Below are 23,584 nucleotides of genomic sequence, written 5' to 3' on the forward strand. Positions count from 1 at the left end.
CATAGACCTCAGCTATGTTTGGATTAAACTTCTTAAACCTGTACTACTTTGTGAGCATTGTATTATTGAGAATGGTATTTAAACTGTGCCATAAGGGACAAATTCCTGTGTCAAACGTCTTGCCAGACTGAGGATTATCCATTAGACTGAGGTCATCCTGCTAACCTTCACTGGTTTCAAGGGGAAACGAGCTCATTTTAAACAGCAACAGTAATTAAATCTGCATGCCTACTTGACCAATTTGATATTTAATTAAAGCAGAAGTGTTATGGTGGGGTAGCTGAGATAAATGACAATCTACATTTGCAAGACTGTCATAATGTGATTGCTTTTCATTTTTTTTTCTTCTTTTTAGGTTTGAAAAAAGTTTCTTAGTATAGTATGTAGGTATGCATGGAGAAAACCTTGGGAAATATCCGCTAGCCTGGAATCTTCCTAGAAGCTATTTTCCAAGTTTCAAATAAAAGCATTGAAGAATTCCATTAGATGAAAGATGCAGAGTACATGAAAACTTGAAGAATTTCACACCAAACCATTCATTGTATTTTTGTGTATGTATCTGCTAGCCGTTAGCAGAATGAAGAAAAATTTTTCTTTGCTTAAGAAAATTTTAGGCTTGTTTACAAAGAGCTTTGTAATTTGGTGTGATTAGAAATACTTAACTATAGTCAGTCTATGAAAGTATGCAACTGACTTTATGTTTTGCTTCACTTTCTAAATTGGACATGGTAAACAAGTAGGGATTTTTCCCCATTGAATTGCAAATTATCTGTAAAACAGAAATCATTGCTTTTTGATGGTGTACCAGTTTAATTTGTTCAGAACCTCCTAGTTTGTAATACACATGTGGCTCACTGGTTCAACAGCTCTTAGACTACTGGGACAGAACAAATACTGTATTCAGTAAACTGGTAAGAGATCACTAATCATAGGTCTTTTTGACACTTACTGAAAGTGCTTTTTTGGCATTCTTGTGCTTTTTCTTTTTAATTACCTTTTTAATTACTCCCCATCCACCCTGGTTACTTACTATTGGCTCTTCACTCAGGAGTTGAAATGAGGAACTCCTCTTGCCTATTAAGTTTCCACCTTCCTTATAATAGCTGCTCTGGTGACTATGGTGTACACCTCCTACAGACTTGGTGAAAGTCCCTTTCTGTCTCTTGCTGTAGATGTGGTCGAAGACAGCTTTAACCCTGTGCCTGTTGTACAGCTTTGATTTGCTCAAGCCTTTAGCACTACTGTCACGTGCTCCAATAAGCAGTTTCCAACACAGGTGATGGGATTAAGTGTCTGGGATCTGATTTTTGTTGCAACAAGATTTTGAAACATTCTGGACATGGTCCAGATGTAGTTGCTCTTACCAGTCTTCTGGAAGCTCTCATTTATTGATGTTGTACCACATCTGAGGTGTTCCTCTTCAGCCTTTTGCTTTTTGAGGACACCAGTCTTCACTCTAGATAACTGGAAGACAAGTTAGTGGTAATGATTCCGTACCTGGCAGGATAGCCTGCGCTGTAGATCTTCATGACAAATTTATTGTGGACAGATCTTTTGCCCTGTTGGGGCAACAGGAATTTTTGCAGAACTGCATAATTGATAAACTTGGTTTATTCCCTTTATGTAGTGATGTCTTGCTCATGGGGTGGTTGCTAAATAAAAGCCACACTTTTGAGAAGAACTTGCTTTCTGAAGGAGTCAGTTTATAAACTGTCTGCCTTACATTGCTGCAGCTCACTCTCTCTGGTTCTTGTAGTGAAGCCTTGAAAGATTAGACGAGAAAATTTACACATTGAGTTAGGTAAGTGGCTTATGAAGACTATGGAGGAGTGAGGAACAAGTGCTCTGTTTGCAAACTTCTGTTGTCCTTCTGAAAATCTACTACCTGATTTGACATTTGCTAGATTTCTTGACAGATGAAAAAACTTAATTTGACTCAACCCAGCAAGATTGAAGCTTTGGAGTTAAGCTAGAAAAGGTGTTTGAATGCAGATAAATTGATGTTGTTGGTTTGGTTTAAACAGTAAGGAATTATTTTAATGGGCCAAAAAGCTAATATTGCCATTATGAGGTACTAAGGACATGGGTTTAAATGAAAATAACTGTAATAGTTGATTGATTTTCATGGGACTATGTGGCGTGGGCCTCTGAAATGTCCTCTGGTTTGCTGAGACATGTTACTGATCCTGTTCGAGCACCACTTGCATTTTGGAAATTGCTGGGGCCTCCATCCAGTGCTGCTGCATCTTGCATCTGCTGTCACAGCATGGAATTTAGATGCTTTTTAGTAGACAGCAAGATTTTACATTGTACAGCGTCCTTCATAAAAGGCATATCCCAACTGAATAAAACACCATGCGTATAACTGGACTACCCTAGCAAATGAGGAGACCCTGTTAAATGCTTACTTATAGCTTTGAAAAACTTTGACCTGTTGATTTAAAAGTTTGCCATGCACAGCATGTACTCCTGGGCAATTATTTTTCTGGGCTAAATCAAAATTTTTCAGGCAATTATTTTTCCAGGCCAAGTCAAAATTTGGTTTTCTATTTGATTCTTCCTCTTCCCCCACCTCTCAAGGGAAAAAGTGTTTGTTACTTTTTTCAAAAATCCATTGTAGAACTGGACATCCCAAATCATTAGTCACTCTTGAAATACTAGGCACAATGTTTGAACCAGAGTCAAAGAAAATTCCAGGTTTGAGCTTGATCTAAGCTAACTGTGGCACTGATGGAGTAGCCTGTGTCTCGGGGGATGACATGCTAATGCGCTGCCTAAGATGCCAAGTGGCAGCGGGCAGGTTGAATATTCTTTGATGGGTGTACAACTAACAAGCATATAGTAAATATGTATTAGGGAAACTCTTATTTTAAATTATAGAATTTACAGTACTCCTCTATGCTACATTACTAGTACTCTGTGCTACATTACTAAAAGCAATTAAAAGAACATTTTGGTGTATGGCACCATCTGGGGTAAAAGCATAGTGCTTACAAGAATGACTTGGTTTGAAAAATTTTAATTTTCAATTAAGCTTGAAAGGACAAAGTGCAAAATTAACTAACTTGCAATTAATTTCAGTAGTAATTATGTAAAAAATTCTAGGCATATAGAAGATGAGAAGCATGGCGTAATTAGTTGTGGAGTTTTTTACTGCTGTAATTACAATGATGAATATACATGAGGCTGTTTGGGGAAGGGGAAGCACAGCAAGCAATTGTATTTAATTAAACTTTTAGCTGGCTTAGTTATGGAGGCTGTTCTTTGTTTTAATCCCTTCAAAACTGTTGTGAAACTCCTGAGGCAGGGTAGTTACACCCTAGAGTGTGAAAATGACTTTTTAGGATCTATTTTTCCTATGTAGAGGTCTCCTAGGTCATCTGTCACTTCATGAGTTGTAGGTAACCATTATGTTCCAATTTTCCAGCTCTTGAAAGTTCTGTGAAAAGCCTGATGAAAGCAAATTGCACCTTTTATTGTTTGTGCATTTAAAATGTTCAAAGAGAAAGAAGTAGAGTTGCGCAGGTGAGTGTGAGGCAGAGGAATATCCTGATCTTCAGTAGCACAAGGGAACAGTGCTGTACACAGCGATGTTAAGATCAGAGTCAGGCTCTTCACTTCCCGAGGACTTTTTTTATGGGGTCCTTATCTATAGAAGCAGAAGTTAGCTGAAAAATTAAAGAAAAATGGTTTGTAAAGGGAGCAAGGAGTTGTGAGGAGCGAGTGTGATTTGTGTGTTTATTCAATATTTTCTAGATGTTTGGTGTGTTCCACTTAGCCTAGAGTCCAGTGTGATTTTGTTCTTTTTCAATTTTCTTTCCTAATTTGTGTTTAGTCAAGTTTTTAAGCTGATATGTAGGCATGCTAAATCAATCCCTGTCTTGAATGTATGGATGCTGTAGATGTCTTGTTAAAATATCAGAGTGCTGCGGAGAACAGTACTGAGTTGCTCAAGGATAAAGCGCACCTTAAGAGTAAAGCAATAAAGCTACCTCCTTTATGATAGCAAAGAAAAAGTAAATAATCCATTAAAGTGTGTGTGTGGAGAGCTGATGGAAGGGTATGGCTGATGGAAGGGGAGAACTCTTGTTTCTGATCCTGGCTGACAATTTTTAGCTCTGCAACTTTAGGTGAGAAGTTTTATTAATTTAAGCCTTGTTTTTTAGGTAGGGCATTTGTTTACCTATCTTGCTGGATTACTGTAGCATTCCTGTGATTTGTCTGTTAATACTTGAAGGAAGAGTAGTATAAAAGAAATAGTATAGTTAGTTATTTGCATCTGTAGCATGTATATATGTAGGAGTAGTAGCAAATGTTTTTGTTTCTTCCTGTTTGAAATTAGGTAAACTCTTAACCTTTTTTGCTTTAAGAATGATTTTTAAAATTGCTGCAGATGCTCATACGTGAGTGTATGGAAACATGTCTCAGCTGTTACAAAAGATGCTCCCTAGCATTTTTTCCCACATGATGTGGTTGTTATTGCTCAGCACATATTCTATATGGTCACTCAGCTTTTGTTTAAATATAGTCACGAAACATCATTTCACCTATTTGCTCTTCATTCTCTGAAGTGTATCATTAAATTTGTCCTGCATCTGTTCCTTTTTAGCCTTGTTGCCTTTAGTTCTGGTCTGCCCAACAATCTAAAAATGAGTCAGAGCTTAATTTTTATAACCCATGGCTATTATAAATCCTTCAATCATGTCTCCTCCTAATCATCTTTTCTCAAGGCTAAATAAATCCTACTTTTTTCTCTCTTGGTATTTAAGCCCTGTTTCCCCATTCATCATCTTTGTTTCTCATGCTGTACTCTCACCAACCTAATTCTGTCTGTCTTCAAATAAGCTGGCCAAAATAGGATGCTGGCTTTCAAATGTGGTTTCATTGGGGTTTTGTAGAATCATGCAACAATATGTTTAATATTCTTTGCTTGTGATAAGCCAGTTTTCTATTAACCTTCTTTACCACTGCTATGCATTAGACCAAGATTCTGTCAAAAAAGGTTCGTTTTCATGTGACACATTAGCTAATTCAGTGCCTTTTAAACTATGCTTAGCTGTACTAATCATTATTATTTGTCTTCAGTCTTTCCAGAATGTGAACTATAAGTATGCTACCAAAAATATCTTCATTTGTCCTTGCATAGAGTAATTATCTTGACATAGTGATTAATAATTATGATTCTTGCCTCTTAATATAAATTTTAAAATACATTTTTCTTTCTTGCATTGTACACATGCTTTTCATATCAAGAATTGCACAATTCAGTATGACTAGTTCAGTCAGCTGGGGTCAAAGGGAAAATAAATGTTTCTACAATCTCTGTGGAAACAAAAAGCAAGACTACATCTTCAGCAAGAATAAAATCTGGCATTCTCACATTCATTAGGTTGCGTTTGTCAGTGCTGAATAAACAACCTTTCGTCAAGTAGAGCAATTTTCTTCATTCTGTAATTAAAGACATTTTCTTGCTTAATTTATTTGTATGAAAACTTGCTGAAGTGAGACCAAAATTTTTATAACGCGTATTTCAAAAAGAGCAATGAAGGTTCTGGATAAAGTCCCAGGTACTATAATATCTCAATTTACTGTCTGAAATTTTATGCTGAGTCTATCCACAGAGGAAAGCTATCCAAGATTCCTTTACACATTAAAGGAGGAGATGAGCTGCTCCTTCCTTTATGAATGTATGGTTAGCTTCTAAGCTTGTAGAATTTATGGATTTGTCGATGAAGTATGAACTCCTAGTGAACTTGGCAGTAGGATGGGATCATGCAACAAGTGAGATAAAATTCTTTAAAGAAGGAGATCCATCCTTGTTGTTAGAGATTGGGTTTGGTCTTTTTTTCTGTTTAGCTGAAGACAGGCTTGGTGAAACTAATACAGGTGTGATAGCTCACTTGGAGAAATAACCCAGATTTGGGTTTTAATAGGGTGTTTTGAGTTATTTGATTGGCAGGGGGTGGAGGTTTTGGCTTTGTGGTTTTGGTTTGTTTGGGTTTTTTACTATAGGCCAGCATATACATTCAGGACTATCAGAGGTCTCGGGGTACCTGCAAAGAGGCACCTAGACCATTGTTTGCCTGAGGGGATCTATTCCAGTGCATGCTGCAGATGCTCATACGTGAGTGTATGGAAACATGTCTCAGCTGTTACAAAAGATGCTCCCTAGCATTTTTTCCCACATGATGTGGTTGTTATTGCTCAGCACATATTCTATATGGTCACTCAGCTTTTGTTTAAATATAGTCACGAAACATCATTTCACCTATTTGCTCTTCATTCTCTGAAGTGTATCATTAAATTTGTCCTGCATCTGTTCCTTTTTAGCCTTGTTGCCTTTAGTTCTGGTCTGCCCAACAATCTAAAAATGAGTCAGAGCTTAATTTTTATAACCCATGGCTATTATAAATCCTTCAATCATGTCTCCTCCTAATCATCTTTTCTCAAGGCTAAATAAATCCTACTTTTTTCTCTCTTGGTATTTAAGCCCTGTTTCCCCATTCATCATCTTTGTTTCTCATGCTGTACTCTCACCAACCTAATTCTGTCTGTCTTCAAATAAGCTGGCCAAAATAGGATGCTGGCTTTCAAATGTGGTTTCATTGGGGTTTTGTAGAATCATGCAACAATATGTTTAATATTCTTTGCTTGTGATAAGCCAGTTTTCTATTAACCTTCTTTACCACTGCTATGCATTAGACCAAGATTCTGTCAAAAAAGGTTCGTTTTCATGTGACACATTAGCTAATTCAGTGCCTTTTAAACTATGCTTAGCTGTACTAATCATTATTATTTGTCTTCAGTCTTTCCAGAATGTGAACTATAAGTATGCTACCAAAAATATCTTCATTTGTCCTTGCATAGAGTAATTATCTTGACATAGTGATTAATAATTATGATTCTTGCCTCTTAATATAAATTTTAAAATACATTTTTCTTTCTTGCATTGTACACATGCTTTTCATATCAAGAATTGCACAATTCAGTATGACTAGTTCAGTCAGCTGGGGTCAAAGGGAAAATAAATGTTTCTACAATCTCTGTGGAAACTCTCTCTTTTTCTGGCGTGAAATAGCCTGTCTCTTGTGATCAGGAAAGCCAAACAGGGCTATGCAGTAGCTACTTTCACAACCAATTGTTGTCATCTTTGTGGTTGTGTTTGATGCTTTATTTGTTTGTCAGTGCTGAATAAACAACCTTTCGTCAAGTAGAGCAATTTTCTTCATTCTGTAATTAAAGACATTTTCTTGCTTAATTTATTTGTATGAAAACTTGCTGAAGTGAGACCAAAATTTTTATAACGCGTATTTCAAAAAGAGCAATGAAGGTTCTGGATAAAGTCCCAGGTACTATAATATCTCAATTTACTGTCTGAAATTTTATGCTGAGTCTATCCACAGAGGAAAGCTATCCAAGATTCCTTTACACATTAAAGGAGGAGATGAGCTGCTCCTTCCTTTATGAATGTATGGTTAGCTTCTAAGCTTGTAGAATTTATGGATTTGTCGATGAAGTATGAACTCCTAGTGAACTTGGCAGTAGGATGGGATCATGCAACAAGTGAGATAAAATTCTTTAAAGAAGGAGATCCATCCTTGTTGTTAGAGATTGGGTTTGGTCTTTTTTTCTGTTTAGCTGAAGACAGGCTTGGTGAAACTAATACAGGTGTGATAGCTCACTTGGAGAAATAACCCAGATTTGGGTTTTAATAGGGTGTTTTGAGTTATTTGATTGGCAGGGGGTGGAGGTTTTGGCTTTGTGGTTTTGGTTTGTTTGGGTTTTTTACTATAGGCCAGCATATACATTCAGGACTATCAGAGGTCTCGGGGTACCTGCAAAGAGGCACCTAGACCATTGTTTGCCTGAGGGGATCTATTCCAGTGCATCGCTGTCCTTGTGTCTGACACCAGAGCTACACACGTGGCTCAGGAGGTTGGTAGTAAGTTGGTGCTTTGCCTTTGGGAGTAAGTGGTTCAGATTCAACCTGGCTTGTAGTTACTTAAAATTAGTAGGATTTTTGATATTCTGCAGAGACGCTTTGGGAAACTCTCCTGAGGACCTAAAGGGATGATAGACAAAACCATGAGAGTGGCCAGGGTAACTGGAAATCTAAAGGCATGGAGGCATGGACTAATGTTCAAACAAGCAAAGGTAGCAGCTCTCATCAGTTAGGTGTATAAAATAAAGCTGTCATCTCTCATGTTAGTTATTTGGGACACTTCCCTGCAGCTTTGGAAAGCACTGAGTTGATATTGTTAGTTGGAGCAGGCATTGTTTTGGTTCTCTTTAATTTCAAAGTTCTGTATTTAAAAACATTAAAAGCTTCCTTGCAATGCTTTCTTCAGCCTAAACAACCCTGATTCTTACAGCCTTTCTTGGTAGTTGGTGTTTTACAGACATCTGATAATTCGCATTGTTCTCCACCAAGTTCTGATTCATCTTTGCTGTTTTCTAAAGTGTGATGTCCTGATCTGGATAAATACACCAGCAGACACCTTGCTGGGGCTGCATTTTTTACTGCCAGTTGACACCCTGTTCTCTCCTGACACCTGACTACATGTGATCCTGACCATCTCTGCTATTTTCTGATCATTTTGAATTTTAATCATTCCTAGGAGGGTGCTTGCGTGGCCTAATAGCGAGCTGCACAATCGTATTCTGTCTACTTTGTCATTCAGGTAGTTATTGGATAGTATCGGATTGAGAGCAGAGCCTTTGGGCCCCCTGGAAAAGCTTTCCATTCTGTAATGAACAGCAGGCAGCTACAGCCTTTTAATGCTTCCTTCCCACTCCCTGTTTTCAGTGTCATATTTTCCGATTAAGTGAGATTTTTAGCAGAGGATGAAAAGCACAAGTTTATCTTCTTCCTGGTGTTAATGCCTTCCAGATGCTTGCTGGTGTCCCGTTTGTGTACACTAGCTTTCAAATGCAGCTTTTGCCTTTTTTTTATTGTTTGCTTCACTTGCTTCTCTCTCTAGTAGCTACTTTCACAACCAATTGTTGTCATCTTTGCGGTTGTGTTTTTTGCTTTATTTCTTTTTTTTTTTTTTTTTTTGATAATATTGAAGGAAAGATTTAGAGTTTGATTTGCAACCATGATGTTTAAGACCTCCCTGAAGGTGTAACATGAACATAGTGAAGCTACTGAGGCCACTGTTCAGCAAGATTTTCTTGCTGTTTACACTGAGTTTACAGAGCTTGTAGCTGGAAGGAGATGTTGGTAACATCAGTTTGCACGTCAAACCACTGTAATGCAAAGTCAGGATAACTTTAAGAAGCGAAGCATCTCATGATGTAATTTCACGCAGGTGCTATCTCTGGTGGAACCTAGCACTGAGCTCCGTCTTGGTTTGAATAGCGCATCTACGCAAATCCACTCAGTCGTTGTGGTCTTGCTTTCCTCTCCAGTTTCCTTTTGCTGCCTAGAGGCAGACAGGGCAGCCTTCAGGGCTCTTGCTAGGATGGATTTGCTGCCCGTTTCCTCTCTTGCATCCTAGAGGCAGTCAGTGAAAGGACATTGGGTAGATATGAATGAATGACGTGAAATGTGACCCTAGGAAAAGGATTAGGTGACCTAGTGGGTCTTGTCTGTCTCTGCTTTCTGGTTTGATTCTTTTTTTTTACTCAAGATCACAACCTGCTAATGATTTCTAAATCGTTAGGACACTATCTCAAACAAGTGAAGTTTAAGGACCGTGTATCTGCCAACATCTCTTCCTCTTCCCAATTGTAGAAAAATATAGGATTGATAACAGTAATATATAAGGCAGGGCACGGACTTTGGGCTAACACTTTTTGAAAAAGCAGAGCCATTAAAAAACAGTCCTTGAATGATTAGACTAAGTTTAAAAGCTGATTAAATACTTACTTTACAGTATATCTAAATCACACTTAAGTAGTATTTTTTGCCAAGCATAGCTGACTCTGCAGGCTCTGTAAACCCTGTGCCGCATCTCGTCAAGCCTTATTATCCTTCTTATGCACCAGCTGCCCGTACCACTAATGCGGCATCTAGGAAAAAGTTAATGGGCGCGTTCTAGCTGAACAGTATGTGTTTCTTCTTACTTGTTTTTTTCCAGACATTCTATTGAAATAACATGCATTTTTGCAGGCATGTAGATCACCCAAGATAAATTGGTAACAGTTTTGCAACGTGGTGTGATTTTAGTTTCAGGGTTGACAGATGATAAAACCACAAGCATTTCATCCATTGATTTTTATTTTAATTAATTTACTTTTGTTTTGAGTTCTTTTTTTCCCCTCTTTTTTTTTTCTCCTAGATATTGAAATGATTCCGAGGAATGTTAGTGGACCATGTCATGGAAACTTGGATTCTAAACTCTTAGGGTCAGAGTGGAGTAGGAAAGGCAAAGCCACCCATGGCCTTTGATAAATCTATTTTCCTTCATACTTTTGACTTGAAACCGCTTAAGACCTTTCCAAATTAATCAAGGTAGAGCATGCTTCTGTGCTGGCAGGGAGCAGGGACTGATATGATGTCCAGGCTCTTACCTACCTCAGAGCTCTGTTACTCCAATTAACCTTAGCAGCAGACAGGATGGTACACATAAATTTGCCAGCTTTCCCAAGGGTATTTGGTAGAAAATATACTTGTTATGATATTAGTTAAAGAAGTGAAGGTGCAGCTGATGTTGGAGACTTAACTGTGAGTCTGCATGGGTCTTGCTGGTTGGATTTCACAGTTCTGTTAAGTTTTCCATTAAAACATTCTTTTGTTTTCATTTTCAAGACGCTACAATACTGCTCATTAATTGTACACAGTGGCTTACACAGCAACCAGAGACCCAAAATCTGGACTCTTCCTGCAGTTGGGGAATACTGTTTGACTTGAACAAGGCAAGACTGGACTATTTCTGGGGACGTTGGGGGAAAGGAGCAGGCTGTGGTACAAGATCAGAGGCTGTTACCTCCAATGTAGGCACAGTTCTTGCAGTGGGGCTAGAGCCTGGGATGCTGCTAGGTGCCATAGGTCTTGGCAAGAGCACCAAGAGCACGTTTATGCTGAGAAGACAATACAGTTTTTCTTTCTTTGAAGCACGTTCTTGCTTTATTTTATCAGCTTGGTACACCAAAGAGCCTTTTAGTGGTGCTGCTATTTGAGATTTTAATTCTGCAGAACAGGTTTAATTCGGTGTCTGGGAGGAGGGTGACACTAGTGGAGGCCCCTTTAGCTTTCAGTGCATCAGGCTCTTGCTGAGAGGCATCTTCCTGTCATAAAATGTTCTGAGAACTGTATAGTAACTAACTTCTTGGCAGTCTCCTTGATGGTGACACCCTCCATTTTCAAAGAAGAAAGAGGAGACAAACAGAAGTAACTGAACCCCTCTATTTAGCGAAGAGGACTGTATTAGGAGAAAGTCATCCTTTTTATGTTCTGCCCCTGCTTTTGGGCATAGTTTCTGTACTGGCTGTGAATTAATCAAATTATACCACTAGCCTTTTGGGCTATCACGTGTCCAGGAAGTGCTGTGTAGATCGATGCTGGAGTGATCCTGAATTGCATTTAATTTCCTCCCTGGCTTCCGTCCAGCTGCCAGGCTTGGACCTTTTGTTTCCATGCTTGATGGCAGATTTTGGTTTTGCAGGTTTTTACATTGCTGCCAAGTTAATTTTAGAACTTTAGTTGCCATGGCTACTGCTAAGTATTTCTTAGTTCTCTACTTATTTGCTCAGTTTGCTGCTTTCCTTATTTCTTCTTTTTTTAAACGTTTAAACTGCGATGTGTGAAGTGCATGCAATAATTATCCTAGCCTGCAGAAGATAAAAAGGAGGGCATGTGAGAGGTGAGGCTCTTGATCTTCAGTCTGATGACTCAGCTGCTCTTTCAGCAGCTGCAAAGACTTGAAAGCGCTGCTCTTGTAACTCATGGTCAAGCTGAGGGGTTTGAGCCTGTGGAGGAAGGCACAGGTAACGCGCTCGTTCTGATGCACTGTATGAGACGTGCTGAGATTGCTGCTAATTCTCTTGACTCATACTGTCTTGAGGTTTACCTGTGTGTTGGTGACTAGTTGTATAGAGTTGTAACTATACATAGTTCCAAGTCTTACGCTTAGTTTTAAATTCTTTGGAAAAATGGCCATTGTCTTGCTCAGAACCTGTACAGTACATTACACAGAGAAATCCTGTTTCATTGCTAGAGCTCCGAAGGTGCTACACAAACACCAATAATGATTTTTAAAAATTATATGGATGGATGGATAACAAGTTCTCCATGTTAAGATGTCCTACTTTGTTTATGCAGGCAAGGCCATGAATGTCTCTTCAGTCACCTGAAAGAATAGGCAAAGACAGAGCACCCAGTGGTATTTAGACTTCTGATTAATATTTGAAACACGTTTTTGAGGGAAATATAATTCTTGTCAGTACAGAAGAGCTTGGGAGCATGTCCTGAGAGAACATCATTATCTAGTTTTCAGGTAGGGATAGCAGTACAAGGAGCCAGACGGAGGTGAAGAAAATTACCTGATAGGCAACTTCAAGAGCTGGAAATACAGCCACCCTCTGCTCCAAATTCCTAGCTCGAGGGCTGGGCTGGCTGCTGTGGTTCTAGTCTGTGGGTATTAGGGACACTTATGATTAGCAGAGGGTGAAACACAGAATAACCCAGTGCCATTTCAAGCCAGGACATCTGGGCAGATCAGTGGGGTCTGGATGTGACGCTATCACTGACATGCCCAGAAGGAGCTTGGGGTTTCATCCTGCTGCTTTCCTAGAAATCTTACCCATTTACATTTACAATCATGCTGTATTACTTTGGCCAATTCCCATAGAGAAGGTCTGCTTAGTATGTGTAACACTTCTGTTAACAAACGTCTCTTCTGTGCCTGAAACGGAGAAAGCCAAAGCAGGGCAGAAACACACTTTGAATGTATTTGAAAACAAATCCTTGTCTTGGGTGTCTAAGGAAATACGAAGCTTCTTGGGGAGGGGAACAAATGGTAACTGAGCATGAAACTCCATGAAGTCAAGGTGCTGTGCTGTCTGGGTTAGATCTTGTTTGTAGCTTGGAGAAGGGCAGTAGGAAAAAAAAAAATAACTGGGTTAGAAAGGACATCACTAGAATAAAGAATATTCTGAAAGTCCGGTGCACAAAATCTACATAAGACTTGTTTTTGGGACATAAATTTCTCATCCTTTCTCATCCTTTAAGAGCTTTTGGAGACTTAGCTGGATGCTGTAGGAACTCCTAGCACAAAAAGTAAATAATGTGCCTGTCTGTATTTGATTTTTGTCATCTTTAACCTTCCAAGCTGCAGCTCTGCTCTTTAACCAGTTGGAATTTAAATGTGTTGTTACAGTAGCATCTTTGTTGGAGATGGACTGTGACTCGTGCTCATTAAGGCTACAGATGTCTGCTCAGATTATGTATTTCAAAAGCTTTTTCTCTGATGAACTGTGAAAAGCCAGGCTTGAGCAGAGGATTGTGAAAGATAAAATAATAGCCCCTCATCCCTGTGTCTGGCAGACTTAATGCAGTTACTCTCAGATCTTTTTAAAAACTTTGAGACAGCAAATTTGTTCACAGTCAATAATATAGCCCTCTGAGCGCAACCTGTTATGTTTCCTTTATCAGTCTTTTCCTAAATTATTCACAAAGCTTTTTACACTTCAAAAATCTCTAATTTGCGAATTCAGCATTTCCCAGATAATAAGGTTTAATAGGCATAAGTGGCATTGATAAACTGTTTATATGTGGCATGATTAAAAAGCATAAATCTTAGGGGGGAAAAAGAGGCACAAAAGAATAAATACTCCGTGAATTTAAGCTAAATTAGCTTGCCTACTCACCTTTTCTGTGAATTTGCATTTAATAGGAGAGGAGACAGAACTCTTTAAACCTGCCTGGATAATACCTGCTTCTTCTGGGAGAAGATGACTGAATTATCAAGCAATTCAGTTCAATGACTTCTGTGATGTGTAAACATTTGCGGGAAGTTACTAGAGCAGAACTAAAGACTCGTGGCTTTTTCTTTCTAAAGTAGTCGTGTGTGTCCAGCTGAGATTTTTCAGGTGTTCTTGTATTTCGCCTTCTCCCTATGACAGTGTGCACAAAATGGATGGAGATTCATCGGGCAGTCTCGGCTGGGTACCTATTCCCTTCCACACCTCTGTATACTCACCTGGCTCTACAAAAAACCAGAATGTTACCAAGGAATTACCAAGAGTTATTAATTTCAACATGATCAGATATATAGTAAGAAAAAAAAAAAAAAAACTTGATGTAAAAGTCTCTTGTATGCAAAACTGTCTCGTAGTTCTGCTACTTTTGTTTCAGCTGTGCTTTAGTGCAGTTTTCTCGACGGAGCATTATTTTAGAAGACCATTAAGGGCAGTTCATTTCTTTTCCTTGAATGGGAAGTGTCCTCTCTAGGGCTGCAAGCCAAGCAGTGCTGATAGCCTCAGGTACTGTTACTGTCATCTTTTGCAGGTTTCGATTTACTGACTTTGCTAGAAAAGGGAAGTTAGATGCAGGTTAGTCTTTCTTGGTTTAAACTACACCACAGCAGAAGTGAAATACTAATGGACTTCGCTTGTGGGCGCGTTTTGCTGAAGGACCTTAAGATGGTGTCTTCTTGGCCCAGTAAACCCATGTATAAGGCAAGAATAAGGTTGTCAGGGTGATGGAAGACTTTGTTTCAATGATAACTGAATCTTCCTTGGCAGAACTCTGTCTCAGAGATACGATGCGCTCTGTGTCTGTTCCTGTAAAGGCATAAAGGCTATGCATCTTTAGGGAGCTGGATTCTTTGTATGGGGGAGAGGGAGTGTCTCCATGCAAAGTACTCAGCACTGCCCAGGGCACAAGAAAGAGCACTTGACAGATAAACCAGATTCTTTCCTCTTCACGGGATGTATCTGTACTCCTCAGTGCAGCTCCATGTTAGAAAGACACAGGCTAGAAGTAGCTGAACTGATGGAGATGCTAATTCAGATCCCCAAAGCAATATTGCTGAGTTGGCCAGTTCAAAGGCTGCACCAGATAGCACTATTCAGAACAGCACCTTCAGGGCCGTACTTCTGGGTTGGAGATCTCTACACAGACCTGTAGTCCCTTGTGTAGGCATGCCCTTAGATTGCTCTTGTTCTCAGAGATACGGTGAACTAAATGGGAATATGAGCAACAGATCTAAAAACCTGGAAAGGAATGGAGAGTTACTGTTAAACAAATGATGTTTTATTAGCCACAGTAATCCTAAAGCTCCAAAAGAGCATGTTAACTGCAAATTTACCCAAAATCTCTGCAAGGTTTGTGGGTTGTTGTTGTATGAAAAGGATCATAAAACCAGATAAAACAGATGTTTTGTTTCAGACTGTCCTCAAGCTGGTCATCAGATCCTATCTAACTTTTGACAAAATGTTTTTTTCTTCAGCAGTCTGATTAATCTGTTTGGGTTTATGGAGGCTTTTTGTGCAGGACCTAGAAGACGCTATCCTAAATGGATGGATAACCTTAAAAGTTTTGAAAAGAAATTGATGTATAATTTACTCTCTCTTCCCTTTTAATGAGATGGAGATTATAAAGAGAAGGGACAGTGCTGCTGCAGAATGATCCCATTGTAACTAACTAGGTCTCATTGGGTCTGCAAAGGCGTCCTGTTCCCAGTCTTATGGCAATGCGCTGGAACCAGTGAGCCAAGTTGAATGAAACTCCTGTGGTATTTTACTGGGATGTCATAATATATTTGCCTTCCTTGCACTGAAGAATTGCAGGTAGTGGTATTCATCCATGGATCATTCCTTGCAAATAAACTTGTTGATGTTTGCATAAAAATGATCTGCTTGTCACTATACTCCCCAAGCTGGCCCTTGTCCGTGATATGTGACATGAATTAATTTCCCAGCTAGTGAATTCAGGGAGTGTATTAGAAGCCACAGCAATATGTGATGAGCTGTAATTAAAATTACTAATGCATGTAAATTCCTTTCCTCCCTTCTGCTTTAATTTACATTCTTCATGCAGACTTTGCGTGCACCAGAGATCTGGTGTTGACTGGTAACAATGATTTCTGCTTTCTCTCCAGCACAGTTGCACTGGGAAATAAATTTAGTAAGGATCCTCGCTGAGGTGTGGCACTAGGTATCAAGAAAACTGCGTGCCTTGCAGCTGGCCTGAGAAGCTCTGGTCTGTGGTTGTAGTGGCATCATTGGTAAAACAAATCTATTTAAGAGTGGTAGTTTTCATATTCCATAGGAGGACCAATAATCGCGTTGCCTTAGTTCTGGTACGGTCTTTCTTTCCCATCTCATCCCTTACTAAAATATCTATGATTTAAAATGGGGATGTTTAAAGGATTGGCCATTTTATGTTGCATTATCTTACCTAACTAATGCTTAAGTTATTTTTAGTGGTGCTGGAAAATGTGGCTTGGTCCTTAACCATGGAAGTGAACTACCAAAATCAAATATTCAGAGAAATGCATTTTGATGCAGAACAATGGGTGCTTGAGGAAAGCTCTTCTCTTATGCCAGACATAGTTGCTATATATTTCATTATTTTGTTGCTAGAGAAATTTGTAAGTGGCTCAGTTGCAATTCTGAGTGACCAAAAAGTGGTTTTAGCTGATAGGTGAAAGAAAGGAAAATCATATGTTAAGACTTACTGTCCCAGCCTTCTGCAGGAAGAAATGAAGAATTTGGATGGGCAGTCCTCTTGTAATTGTATGCATTTTGGAGGTCAAGGGGTTGGGTTTGTTTGGTTTGTTTTTTACTCAGCCTTTTGTTTTTCTTGAGGTAGATGAATGTCTTGTATCAGAATAGTATTTTGAGGGTGTAAGGAGTTACAGCCTGCACAGAAATAGAAATTCTCCCCCCAAAAATAAAACAGTGCTCAAAGGCTGCATGACTTGTGAGCAGGGAGCTGAAATGGAGTCAGGGGAAGCAGGATTCTGCGGTGCTGGTACTGGCCTCAAATGCGGCAGAGTCCTATCAGTGTGTTTATGCCATTTTGCTTCTCTGAGCCTCTTTCCTTCTTTGCGTTTTGTTGCATTTTATTGTGTTTTCTCATAAGATTTGCATGCAGTTCAAGAGCTATTCAGATCTTGTCCAAAGTCCATTTGTTGTCCAGTATTCCATTACCTTTTTGATTCTCTGGGCCCAGAGCCTGGCAGGAATTCCGTCTCCTGTATCATGACTCTGAATAAATCCAACTGCAACTTCTCTTACAATTCTTGGTAACTTTGCTGATTCCTCAGTGCCTCCTGCAATAAAACATATCCTATGTGCTATGTGAAGTACCTCTTCTGATCTGGTCTTCTCATCTCTTCTCATCATCCCTCTAATACTGCTGTTTAGGGTTGTGCTTCTGCTCCCTGCCACTCAGTTACTGTTTCCAACCATTCCCTTCAATTTCCATCTCAAATGGAAGATGATCTTTCATGGCCTCAACCCAGCTCATGTTTTTCTCTTCCTCATCTTGTTCTATCCTAACCTGATTTTTTGGTTGGTTTGGGGGTTTGGTTTTTGTTTTACTATTCACTTCTTTCACTGCACTCTTTGCTTTTAGGCTTTCACATCTCTTACTAGTATCACACCTACCAGGCTTACATTGCTGTTTTTGCTGTTCCAACACCCTTTCTTGAATTTCTTTTGAATTTTTTTCCAGCAGGAGGTCTTCTGATCACAGACGTCCAAATAACCACTCTTTACTGAGCAGTTATCTATATTTTCTCCTGTACTTTGTTTGGACTGTTAGATCTGTGGAGCACAGGATGTAGTTGCTGCCTTTTTTATAAGCTCCATGTAAACTTTGACAGCACTGCAAGTCATCATTAAAAGTAAAGATCAGGCCGTTTACATCTCTGATTCTAGTGCGCTTTGCTGGGTACAGCGGGGGGACCGTGCTTATGTCTTGGAACTGGGTGTCTCCCCCAGGGAAACAAAAAGTTATGACTGATAGGTAGGGATGGGAGAGATACTCCCGTGATAGTGCACATGCTTCCTACCATGCTGTCTCTTTTCCTCTTTCTCAGTTTGTCTCTCCCTAGTAGTTTATCTGCTGGCGCTTACTGCGGGTGAGGATGGACTGAGTGATAGTCAGCCAATCTCTGACTTGCACGCATATGCTTTTAATAAGCTATTTTTCCACAATGCAAAGAAAAAAGGAAAACTTGCTTTCATCAAGTTGCTTTCAAGTTCACGGAAAACACAGCATAGGTTGAAACAAGTCTCAGGCTTCCTTTTCCTTTTGTCTTGCAGAGGCAGGCAGTGGCCAAGATTACGTGACGTCAGAAAATCAGCTACTTTACTACCCTAGTATTACCTATGCTATCATTGGTAGCTCTGTCATTTTTGTACTCGTGGTGGCCTTTCTTGCCTTAGTCCTGCATCACCAACGGAAACGCAACAATCTCATGACCCTGCCAGTGCATCGGCTGCAGCACCCTGTCCTCCTGTCCCGTCTGGTGGTCCTCGATCACCCGCACCACTGCAGCGTCACCTACAACGTCAACAATGGGATCCAGTACATGTCCAACCAGCCCTACCACAGGCCAGTGGACCTGGACTCTCCGCCATCCTATTCAGAGGCTGTGCTCGACCAAAGGTATGTAGAGGAGCTAATTCTGCAGTCACCAAAGTTTCACGCTACTGGTTGCAGCTCTGCTAATCTGTGGTTCTGCTCCCAATTTATCCTTATTACTGCTTTTGACAGAAGAACAGCATTGCAATTCTGTCACATGCATAGGGCCAAATTTGGGCAAATTGGAAGTCCTCCTGCATATGAAAAAGTCATGGTCCTCAAGTCTCCCTTTACTGTGACTGGTATTAAAGGGATTTAAGGCAAACTTAAGTCATGCTCTCTTAGCACACGTTGTTGTTAGTAGAGATTTTGAGGATGGCAGGAGAATCCAAAAAAATGCATCGCTTGTGTAGTCGTGATACCCTGTGCCAGTCCGGAATCAAAACATGAAAATTGGAGTTTTGCCAAAAACCAGCTAGGCTGTAGGTCATACTATTTAAAAGAAACCGACCCTGGTCATATGTGATAAGTATATAAAGATAAGAGATCTTCAATTCTTGCATAAAGAAATTGTAGAGTCCCTCTGTTCTGCACTACTTTACCAAGAGAAGAAAAGAACGGGACTCTGAAATGGACCCTGCACTGTTCTCTTTTAAATAGCTGAAGGTGCTTTGAAGTTTTGTGGGTGGGTGTGGTTTGGGTTATGATATTCTTGTAGTTATGACACTGGTTTTATTTGTAGATAATTAACCTTTGTTTTAACCTCTGTCTGTAAAGTCTTTCCAAACAAAACTTGTAGACTGACATCCTCTGTACATAAAAAGGGCATGGCATGAACTTTAATGATCCAGATTGTTCACTGTGACCCCATCGGTACTTTTTAGTATGAACTCTGGGATCAAAGAATGATAGTATAATCATTTACATTCCCATTCTCTGCTGCATTTGGCAGCAGTTCCCTTGTCTTAGTGTTGACATTCATAATAATGATATCTTTTCATTAGTAAAGACAACTAAATGAGCAGCTGTCCAGATTGTAATCACTTCTCACCTGGACTGATACAAGCCATCAGCAATTTCAGAGCTAATTGCTCACAGGACCTGTTCTCAATCTGCTAAATGCTTCAGTCCCTTTACTTGTTTACTATCAGAACCAAAAAACAGTTTCCCTGAATCCAGTTCTCATCTTGTTTATGCCTTCTTAGCAGTTGCTCTGCGTGTGATATCATGACAGCAAAAGTGATTTGTCATGTGGAGAATTCAGTTTGTTATTTATTTGTAGACCGTAAGCCATTAATCTCTGTCACTTAATGGAGGTTTCCTCAGAGCTTTCTTGTGTTCACATCATTTTCTATAAGTGTAAATTTGCTACTTACCTTATTTCTTTTAAAGCACTTTTTCAGGTTGTGTAAATGTTATACAGGAAAAATTCTTACCTCTTGCAGCTGTCTTTGAGGGTAAGCTGAGATTTGTTGGAAGTGCATACCCATGAAAATTGGAGTGCTGAGTGTTAAGCAGGATGTAATTAGCTATGTTGCATCTTGACCGAGAAACCTTGGTGCCCAGTGGTGGTGTGGATTTTTTGGAATGACCTGAATAAAGCAGGCAGGTCTGTTTGAGATATCCTGATAGGTGCCATCATGTAGAAGTGAAGAAATACTGTTTGCGTTTCTTTCATAAATGGGAAACTATGCACTTTCTTCTGTACCACTGTCTCAGTAACCTCTTACTATGTTGTGTATCTTACAGCAGACCACCCTGGTTTGACCTTCCTCCACCACCTTATTGTTCTGAATCTGAATTTCCTAATCAGCCAGATCTTCCTCCTTACCGATCTCGGACGGGAAGCTTGGTGAGCACGGACACCCCCATGGCAGGAAGCCCTCTGGGCACAGACGGCAGTTGGACAAGAGACATCCATGACAGCATGGATGCCCACAGAACTCTTCTTGAGAGGACAGCAGATCAAAGCGATTCTCTGGTCAACCACATTGTTGAAAGAGAAGTGTAACTGCTCCAGTGTTTGGGATGGGCAGGAAGGCATTTACTTTTTCAAGTCTGTATGGGTTAATCTGCTGTGCCTAATAGGTTTCAGGGGGATGTGTGCCTGAATGATGACTTGATTTGAATCCACACTAAGGTAATATTTGAATTCAGCATTTTGGGTTCATCAAATACAGAGCTGAGAGGGCTAAACCTAGAGTCACATCAGCTCTCCCCAACATTTCTGCGAGCAGGTTCCGGTTCAGACTAGTAAAAGAAACATCAGTGCTGTGTCAAAGAACTGATGTGATGTATTTCTTGGACTATTTACTGTACATGAATGTATATATGTGCATGTATAATATATACAGATGTTGCACACACAAACTATGCCACAAGGACTCTTGTTTTCCAACTGCCTCCCGTCCTGTCGATGTGTGAGCTGTTTCTTCTTACTGCCTAGTGCCAACTGGTGGTCACTGAAGCACATGAGAGGCAGTCTTTCTGCTTGGAGGTCTGCTGCCCAATGCTAGCCCACTGGCAGTGCTCAAATTGCAGAAAATGTCCTGCTTGACCCTTCTCTTCACGGCCTGGAACAGTCTCACTGTGAATGTAATTTTCAAAGCTTAAGCTTGTGAGGATGCGACAACTCTCTTAACTGAGCAAATGAGGGTTTTTTTTTTCCTTGATGCTAATATCTAGGCCAAATTTGCATGGGTTTTCTCAGGAACACCACAAAGGTTGGCGTATCTGTCAGACTTCAAGGCTGAGTATGGAAGCACTGAAGCTTCTCAACAAACCAGGACAAGGCTTCTTTTCAACCATGGCAAAACAACATTACTCCATGTGTTCCTTCTTAAAAACAAACAAACAAACAAAACCAAAAAAGAAACCCACAACTAAACAACAAAGCAAAAAACAAAACAAAACAACCAAAAATACCCCAAACTGTTTCAACTAAATCTTGAACACCAAAACCAGCCAGAGGCAAACACCCATCACGGAAATCTTTAGTGTGAATGACTGGTTTGTTACATTTGTAAAACAACTGAAAGCAGGTCATGCAGTGAGAGCTGTTGGGCTTGTCGGCCCTGTCTGCAGCATGTACATATACATGCATGGATACACGTGTTCAATACTGTGTGTATCTCTGTAAGTATGTATTGCATAAGTTTAGTTCTATTGCACCAGTAGAACTCCAGCATGTCAAAGTTTCGTTTGTGATACACTCATTGTTTTTTAAGGAGTTTGCCGTTACTTGTGTTCATTTAGTTGAAATGGTTTTCTGCAGAAAAACATAATTATTTGTGTCTGTTTTGTCGTGACTCTTGGAGTGGTCTCCTGTAAAGTGCGTTTCAGTGCACGGTGTTGAATCACCCATGTGAAGGCGTTTCAGAGGTAAAGGTATTCAGAGTGGCAAGAGGGAAGGTAAGCTGTGAATTGAAATGCTACTGCAGTGCTGTGCTTGTGCTCAGTATACAGAGAACAATGCAGTGTCTTCCTCTTGTCCGGAGGGAAACTGGCCTTGAAAAATTATTCATATTTGTCTATCAGACACATTTCCTATTCCTTCTTCCATGTAATGAACAGTGTCATTAAACAGACTATTTAATGGAAATGAAGGAAGCTGACTGCCCACACCTTCTGCTTTCTTCCTCCTGATCTTTCTAAGGTACTTTCTTTCACCAAAGGTTATATGCTCAGAACCCAAGAATTTTTGAGCTTGAGTGTTAGGTAGGGGAACATCTTGAGTTCAGTCTCAGTTCCCACGCGTGCATCAGAATTTTTGTGTGTTTTTTTTTTTTTTTAATTTCCAGCTCTGGAGTCTACTGCCGTGGTCTGTAAGAGGCAGGGGCCAGATGGATTTACAAGCACAGGTCATTTTGAGGACTGAGATGACACAGTGGGGAGCACTGGAGAATTCTAATGCTGATGGGCTTGGCTGACTTTGGAAGCAGATTAATGGCAGCCTTTCATTACAGGCATAGGCAGCCTTGTCTTGAAGTGCATGGGTGAAGGTGCTTCTAGGTCCTTGTAAAGCAATGTACAAGATCGGGTCAGATTTCACCCTTGCTGGGCCCTCAAGCGATGTAATTATGCTGTCCTTCACAAAGTGGGACTTGGCTAATTAATGAGACTGTCTGGCTTGATAGGCAGACTGTTGTCATTGTCACATAGCAGATGGTTGTTATTTATTTTACAGGTAGGTTAAATTCATGTACATAGCTGAGTTAATAGTAAAGGTAGGTGCAGGGGTGTCTCCTGTGAGCACTGGGTCCTGCTGTCCCTCTTGCCTTTTGTTAAGGTTCCCCTGGGCCTCTGCAAGAGAGCTATGTAATGCTGTGTCAGAATTAGCCTTAATACTTTTCTGTTGCAGTTTTTAAAACATTGTCTTAGACTTCAAAGCATGCTATTCCAGAGTTTGCAGTAGTTTCATTAGAATTAGGCATCTTTTTAATTTTAAAGTTGCCTAAGGCTGTATTAGTGAAACTAAATCATTGTGTCCATGTGGCATCCCTCAAGCCTTCCACAGGGGACTGCATTTCACACACCAGGGTGGGTGCAAACCAAATATTGTTTGCCTATGGCATCTGAAAAACATTGCCTTGCATTGCTGAGAAGTAGGAAAAGAGTGGGCATAGCCTGCTGCTTCTGCCTCCTGTGTCAGTCACTGTCATATAAGCACGTGAACTACCTTGCTGTGTATCCAAATATAGCACAGGTGGAGCCCCCAAAAATTCAAAGCAGTTGTATAATGGCACTCAGTGACATGCTAATGGATCTGCTGCACTCTGCAGTCCAGAGGACTGTCTATTAAAGCTTTAATACAGCCAAAAGTTGGTCCTGTAATAACATTCAAAGCTAGGCTGGACATAGGCATACTTTGAAATTTGGAATGAGAACGTAAATTTAAAAAAAAATATATATTCTTGGAGGATTCTGAAGCAAGAACTGTAATAAGGGAAGGGCAGTTTGAGCTTTTCTATCAGATTTATTGAAACAGTAGGATTTCTGAGGATGTCTTTAGTACCTACCTGTGTTGCACTAATGTCTGGAGGCGTGTCAGGTATGTAACAGTTGTGTAGTATAAACTTTTCCTTAAGAAAACAGTTGTGGTTC

General features: G+C 39.9%; 1 protein-coding gene across 1 annotated transcript in view; it reads left to right on the forward strand.

Annotated features, from left to right (window-relative positions):
• Positions 1-22,960, forward strand: part of LDLRAD3 (low density lipoprotein receptor class A domain containing 3) — a 78,305-nt gene extending 55,345 nt beyond the window's left edge. The window contains exons 4-5 of the mRNA XM_035902913.1: positions 18,220-18,565; positions 20,231-22,960. Coding sequence (XP_035758806.1) covers positions 18,220-18,565; positions 20,231-20,492 — 608 coding nt within the window. The 3' untranslated portion in view covers positions 20,493-22,960. The remainder of the gene's footprint in view (positions 1-18,219; positions 18,566-20,230) is intronic.
• Positions 22,961-23,584: the final 624 nt, after the last annotated feature.

This window comes from Egretta garzetta, unplaced genomic scaffold, assembly GCF_000687185.1.
Source record: "Egretta garzetta isolate BGI_Z169 unplaced genomic scaffold, ASM68718v1 scaffold329, whole genome shotgun sequence".
In the NCBI taxonomy this organism is placed as follows: domain Eukaryota; kingdom Metazoa; phylum Chordata; class Aves; order Pelecaniformes; family Ardeidae; genus Egretta; species Egretta garzetta.